Below are 7,500 nucleotides of genomic sequence, written 5' to 3'. Positions count from 1 at the left end.
CACCTCCCTTGTCCGTGCCTGCGCCGCCCCTCACGCTTCCCCCGTCCGTCCTCCCGCAGGTGAATGAGCTGGAGAAGAGGTTCAACAAGCAGAAGTACCTGGCGTCCAGCGAGAGAGCCCAGCTGGCCAAGCAACTCAACATGACAGACGCGCAGGTCAAGACGTGGTTTCAGAATCGTAGGACAAAGTGGAGGTGAGTGAGAGAGTGGGTGGGTGGGTGTGAGTGGGTTGGTGGATTGAGGGAGGGAGGAATGGAGAGATGGTGAACTGAAGAGAGAGGGAAGAAAGGATGGTGAATTGAGGAGGGAGGAAGAAGGGAAGGGATGGTGAATCGAGGAGAAGAAGGGAATGAAGGGATGGTGAACTGAGGAAGGAGGGACGGTGAGTTTGTGTGCTTGAGTGACCAAAGGAAGTGAGTGATTGACTGACAGATGCATTAGTTAGACAGAAACAACACAGACAAAATTCATCCAAAACTGAACAAATAACTAGTTCCCACATCTAACAACATCAATCCCCTTTCAAAATACTGCAACATTTTCTTCCTACTCTTTTACCGACATTCACCACTACACGCGTTATCACCGCTTGGTTTGCGTCTCCCCCACAGAAGGCAGGCGGCGGAGGAGCGTGAGGCGGAGCGACAGGCCACCAACAGGCTCATGATGTCCCTGCAGGCAGAGGCACTATCCAAGGGCCTCCTCACTGACCCGCCCACCACGCCCCTCTACAACTCCAACGCCTCCCTCTGCGCCCTCGAGAACATCAAGCCGTGGGCGGAGAGGAACAAACCCACGCCCACGCCCACGGGAACTGACCAGGACTCCTACGGCAGCACCCCCGTCGTCTCGCCCACGTGTTCCTGAAGCTTCCCGCCGCCCCGCTAAGGGCTTCACTCACCAAGGTCTCCCGCGCTCGGATGCTTTGTTTCAGTGCCCCCCTAAGGTCTGAAGTCACCACCTCCGTTTTCTTTTTCGATTTTACTTTATTTATTTTTTTCTACATAATGTTCAGTTTGGTACAGTCTGTCCTTGAGAATGTTTCGTTTTCTTTTCGCATTTATTGATTTCTTATTAAGGACTTTTCATTTATTTAATTTTTACTTATTTGTCTCTATCTTATCTGTCTTTATTATCTATTGCTTTTATTCATCTAAGTGGAGGAAACTTCAGACCTAAAACAATAAAAAAAAAGGGAAGATTAATTTTTGAACGACAGCTGAAACTTGTGACGAAGCAAAGAGTGTTGCCGATCTTAAATCAATGGAGCTTCGAACTGACGAGACTTTGCATGTGAGGCTCCAAAGCACATTCAGAACACAACCCCCAATTAAACGAGGCCAAAAAACAGAGATTCCTCCCTCCCCTCCGACTTGGTTCAATATAAGTAGGGGTCTGGGACACTGCCTCCCTGTTTACCTGTGTGTAGGAAGGTGAGGGGGGGGAGGGGCACCACTACCTATCCAAGTACCTGTGTTGGACATGGGGACACGTACGTAGATCCTATACAGTAAACGGTAAACACAGAATGAATATCTTCCTCTCAGTGAACCTCATTTTAATGCCAAATTTGCTCACCCAACGCACCATAACAGACAGAACAAGTAACAGTTAGCATCAATAGAACTCAAAACTGCAACACTTCTAAACCCTTCAGTACCGAGACGCATTTTTGGAGTATGATTTAACGCATTTCTACCTTGATTTTTGGGTGTGATTAGAAGATTTTATTTGCATTAGGAAGGGTCTATGGAGGTCAAAAGATTAATGGCCAGAGTCTTTACCATTCTAATCCCATCATATGTTTCTGAAGCTGTATAAAATCACCAAATAGTAACAGAGTGAATATGAAAACGCGTCCTGGCACTGAAGAGATTAAGAATATATCTCAAGTATAAACATTTATAATCCATATTGACAGGTGAGCATAACAAAATACCCGTGGAGTTAGTAATGAAGGTAAACACGGTCCTCTTTCTGCGCTACTGAAGGAGGAGGAAGGTGCCTGTTGGGTGAGCAAGGGCGGCGAGGAGAGGCGTTCGTTCTTCCCTGTACCATTGTAACGAGATCCTGTACTGAGGTTCGCTACACCGCATCATATAACGCACCACTGGTTGTCCGTTGTCCTCTGCCGCTGCAACAGTGTATCGTGTCCTTGCTATGTGTTCACTGTCCCTCCTTTCCAAACACTCTCACGTTAATTTCATGTATTCGTTTAGTGCCATCGTCTTATCTTTTATCTCTCACTTCCAACACTCCTCACGTCTTCTTTTCTATGTTTGCTTAGTCCCAGCGTCTTATCTTTTATCTCTCCCATTCCAAGACGCATTTTCTTTTTTTCTGTTTTAGTCTTATTTTCTTTATCTCTCCCATCCCAAGACTCCTCATTTTTTCTTTATTTCTGTTTGTTTCGTCTTATTTCTTTATCTCTTCTTTCTCAATACTCTTCACGTTTTCTTTTTACATGTTTCTTTAGTCCCATCGTCTTATTTTCTTTATCTCCCCTTCCTAAAACTCCTCACGTTTACTTCATGTATATTCGTTTAGTCCCATCGTCTGATTTTTTTTTTTTTTTTCCTATTTGAGATTTCATTCTTTTTTTCGTGTCATGTTTCTCTCTAAACTCATTCCTTGTCGCATTTCGTCTATTCACTACATCTATTACTTGCTAAACGAAAGGAATAATAATGAGGTAATTCCTGATATACAACTATTCAGTCTTCCGTGAATCTTACAGTTTAACCTTCATCGCATTATTTACCAACAGTTCCTTCCTTCAGCTCCCTACAAATCTAAATACAAGTACAGGGCTAAACATTTCCTCCCTTAACCATTCCTTCGATCTTCAGTTAAGCCACACTTGTCCCTTCATACTTCAGTTTAGCCACACTTAATCATTTCACACTATTGCCAGCCACTCTCCTTAGGCACTATACAGAGATGAACCAAATATCGTGTACAGAACTGGTCTTAACTCTACCTGACCCCACCTGACCCCATCTGACCCACCAGCCCTCCCACAGCCAACCCATAAAAACCCACAAACCCACAAGTCTCTCCGTAACGGCTAATCAAACTTGAGTCACGTCAGAGTGAGTGTGTGTGTATGTGTGTCTTAAATAAGTTATCTCAATGTTTTACCTGGTGACGTGAGGCAAGTATAAGTGTTCGCGTCATTCACGTCTTTGTATCTCGCGGCCATAGAGGTGTTTTTACTGTGGCGTCGTCCGTTTTCCAGTCTCCTGTGCCAGCCAGCTAGAGTTCGTGACAGTCTGGCGTTATTTACCCTCTCATTGTGTAATAATGATAATAATGAATAATAATTATATCAACGACTTTAATAATGATGACAGGGAGTGAACGTGGACTGTGTGTGTGTGTGTGTGTGTGTGTGTGTGTGTGTGTGTGTGTGTGTGTGTGTGTGTGTGTGTGTGTGTGTGTGTGTGTGTGTGTGTGTGTGTGTGTTGAGGTGGAGAGGTGAGGTGTAAATTACATCAATGCACAGGTAACAATATACACCTGTAAACAATTAGATCAAATAAAACCATTACTGATTACTATTATCACTACTATTATTATTATTATCATTATCATCCACCTTTTCCTCACCTCTCCGCCTCACCTACCCATCTTCCTGTTCACGTGTACACCTGTGCTCACCTGTACACCCCGCGACACAGGTAACCCCACCAGCCTCACCACCTGTGTGTACATTGTGTAAAATACTGGTCAGTTTGTAAATTATTTGTACATAGAGGCGGCGACTTGACTTGTCTTTGTGTGATAACTTGTAAATAAAACGTGCGGTCATTTATTTGGTGTTTGTATTATGGTAACCTTGAGAGAAATGGACTAATGGAGGAGGAGGAGGAGCAGGAGGAGGAGCAGGAAGAGGAGGAGGAGGAGGAGGAGGAGGGAAGAAAAAAAATTAACGCAAGGAAGGAAAGAAGGAAGAAAGGAAGACAGAAAAAAATAAAGAAATTGAAAGAAACCAGATGAGAGAGAGAGAGAGAGAGAGAGAGAGAGAGAGAGAGAGAGAGAGAGAGAGAGAGAGAGAGAGAGAGAGAGAGAGAGAGAGAGAGAGAGAGAGAGATATGAGATGGATGAGATAATGAACACAGTATGGTCGAAATTTCTAAAACATGCAAAATCTCACCAACAAACAATAAACTCAGACATTTACAACAACAAGTAGTTTTTCTAAGCTCTCTCTCTCTCTCTCTCTCTCTCTCTCTCTCTCTCTCTCTCTCTCTCTTGATTGCCGTTTTGTGGTCAGCCTCGCCTTTACGCCAACACAAACTACTTAAAAGTCAAAATAATTACCAAAGTCGACGGAGAATCGCAAACAATTGATGAGGAGGAGGAGGAGGAGGAGGTGCAACCTCTACTTCAGGAGGAGGAGGAGGAGGAGGAGGAGGAGGAGGAGGAGGAGGAGGAGGAGTGACAGTGTTAACAGAGTGAAGCAAATTAAGACATGGTACACACACACACACACACACACACACACACACACACACACACACACACACACACAGCTGGCGGCCAAACACAGCCAAAACGGCGGCGCCACATACACACACACACACACACACCGGTGCTCTTTTCATACGTGCCATCAATGAAAGAATCAAGTGGAAAGTCTTTTGAAAGAAGGAAAGATTCACTGTGTGTCTTGTGTTCATATTGCAGTCCTCCTCCTCCTCCTCCTCCTCCTCCTCCTCCTCCTCTTCTTCTTCTTCTTCCTCTACTACCTTTATCTTCTCCTTCTCTTCCTCCTTGTTAAAATTCCCAAGTCTGCTTCTTTAAGAGTATATCCCTTTCTTTTCCTCCTCCTTCTCCTCCTCCTCCTATCTATTTTTTTTTCATGTTTCTAGTACAAGTTCCTCCTATTGGCATTTGATTTTCTGAGATACACCTGCAGTGGTAACACAGTCACACAGACAGACAGATAGATAGACAGACAGACAGCCTTGTAATGACCAGTAGGGCTGTTACTGTCTGTTCTTTCCTTTGTGTTCTTTCGTATTCCTCCACCTCCTCCTCTTCCTTCTCTTCTGTTTCCCTTTTTTTTCTTTCAGCCTCCTCCTCCTCCTCCTCCTCCTCCTCCAACTAATCCTCTCTCCTCGTCTTCCTTTTATTCTCTTACTTTCCTAATTGCTCTCCTCCTCAACTTCCTTCTCTTATTCTTTTGACCTCATTTTTATTTTCCTCCTCTTCTTACTCTCCTATCCTCCTCCTGGTCTTTCTCTTCCTCTTACTCGCCTCATTGTTATTCTCCTCCACGTCCTTCTCCTCCTTCGCCTCGTCAGGAGCGGCAAGTCTTCCCTGGCGTGGCGTCGAAGGTAGGAGTGAGAGGCAAGCTAAAGGTGAGCCTCCGCCACGCCTTCTCCCGCCACAACTACCTCAAGGCAATGCATCACAAGCCTTAACACCTTCAGTACCAGGACGCGTTTTCATATTTATTCTGGTTACTATTTGGTGATTTTATACAGCTTCAGAAACTTATGTGGGGTAGGAGAATAGTAAAGGCTGAGGCTATGAAACTTCTGTCCTCCATAAACCCTTCCTAATGTCAATAAAATGGTCTAATCACACACGAAACTTAAGGTAAAAATGCGTCCCAGTACTGAAGGGGTTAACACCACCACCACGACCACCACCATCGCCGCCACAGACGCCACCGCCATCGCCTCCGCCGCGTGCATGATACTGAACGGTTCGAGTCTCAGCGATTCTAGTTCTAAAGACTACAGTGTGATTGGACTGGTTCTCAAGACTGTTTTTGTTGTTGATAATGTTTTTTTTTATGTAAGAGGGATGATCGGCCAAGTGCAAGAAAAATTGTAATAAAAAAAGGTGTCAGTCCCTAAACAAATTGAATAGATAATGACTAGAGAGGGACTCCAAGGATGGCAAAGAGTTATTTTTTTTCTTGTTTTCGATTTTAAATTTTGCGTGAAGAATGTATGTGGTTGTCTTTAGACCTGTGTTGTGAGATACAGAGGGAAACGTTCAGTGAGGTCACAGCTTTAATGATCAGCTCACAGCACCGCCTGAACCAGTGCTATTACACCTGACTGGGAGTAATTAGCATCTTGGCAGGTGTCTACTTGTTTATGGTTGATATTTGTGCTGCTCCTAAGTATGTTTGTTCTTGTTCCTACTCTTTTTCTTTTTCTCCTTCTTCTTCTCCTTCTTATTATTTATCCTCCTCCTCCTCCTCCTCCTCCTCCTACTACTACTACTACTTCTTTTCCTCCTCCTCCCTGTTATGAGACAACTTCCTTCAGTTCATCGTGATCGGCGCTATGTGATCTCATTGTGGTGGTGCTGAAAACTTCCAACCACCACCACCACCACCACCACCACCACTCCTTTATCGCTGTTCCTTTCCTCCCCCGACCAAAAGTTCCATTTCCCCCAAGGTCTCTCCCCTCACTCATCCAATCTGTGTCCCCTTGTCTCCCCCCGTCCTCCCCTCAACCACCACCACCACCACCACTTCCTCTCCTTCATAGGCAGGAAGTTGTTACAAGCGAATTAATATTAACACTGATATATTAATTTTGCCGAATCATGGGGAAAAATGTGGTCGTAGTAGTAGTAGTAGTAGTAGAAAAGAACAAGTAGTAGTAGAAAAGAAGTAGTAGTAGTAGTAGTAGTAGTAGTAGTAGTCTAACATGATTCAAGATAGTTACTTTATTAAGAGATACAAAATTAATACTAACCATAATAACAACAACAACACCACCACCACCACCACCACCACCTGACCCTCCACCGTGACGTCACAAGCCAGATCACTCCCTTGACAAGCTGCGCGCCTATTCACCAGCACAATCACCCGTACGCCCCGCAGCAGCAGAGGCGACACTCCCCCGGCAGGCGTGGTGATTGATGGTGTCTGGCGCCCAACAAGCGGTTGATACAGCGGTCCACTCCATAAAGGTTATTGATTGGCCATTTGACGAGCATCGCGGCAGTTAATTGGTCGTTAATCATTCGCCGCCTGCTTCTGGCCTGAGTGCCTATTGGTTAGCGGTGACTGGCGGCTCGTGACGTGGTGGCTGTCATATGCTGCCTCGCTTCCCATCCCATCCCATCCCATCGCCATCCCCCCCCCAGGCTTCCTTCACTCCTCCTGCCTCTTAAGATAATCGCTTAGAGTCTAACACATTTCTAGCTTAATCTAACCTTATCTAACCTTACCCAACTAATCTATACACTGAATTTTCCTTCCTACACACACAAACGCACTGCTCTGGGCTCTTAAGGTAATCGTTTGGACTTTAACAAAACATTTCTAGCTTAACATAACCTTACCTAACCTAACAGCGTATTACTCTAAACTAACTAATCTAATCCTTCCTATACACACACACACACACGCAATGCTCTCGCCTCTTAGGATAATCGCTGAGTCTTACACATTTCTTGCTTAATCTAACCTTCTCTAACCTGACCCAACTAAGCTAACCGGTGGCGTAGTGCATAAGGTGGT

The 7,500-nt window shown here is 44.8% G+C and overlaps 1 protein-coding gene and 1 long non-coding RNA gene across 2 annotated transcripts in view; one reads left to right on the top strand and one right to left on the bottom strand.

Annotated features, from left to right (window-relative positions):
- The window catches only part of LOC123507734 (T-cell leukemia homeobox protein 2-like), a 16,158-nt gene extending 12,345 nt beyond the window's left edge, over window positions 1–3,813 (top strand). The window contains exons 3-4 of the mRNA XM_045260896.1: window positions 60–193; window positions 611–3,813. Of these exons, the coding sequence (XP_045116831.1) occupies window positions 60–193; window positions 611–866 (390 nt within the window). The 3' untranslated portion in view covers window positions 867–3,813. The remainder of the gene's footprint in view (window positions 1–59; window positions 194–610) is intronic.
- The window catches only part of LOC123507735, a 343,144-nt gene that overhangs the window by 277,639 nt on the left and 58,005 nt on the right, over window positions 1–7,500 (bottom strand). The window lies entirely within an intron of this gene.

This window comes from Portunus trituberculatus, chromosome 23 (genome assembly GCF_017591435.1).
Source record: "Portunus trituberculatus isolate SZX2019 chromosome 23, ASM1759143v1, whole genome shotgun sequence".
Taxonomy (NCBI): Eukaryota; Metazoa; Arthropoda; class Malacostraca; order Decapoda; family Portunidae; genus Portunus; species Portunus trituberculatus.
This window is presented reverse-complemented; position numbering and strand designations above follow the sequence as displayed.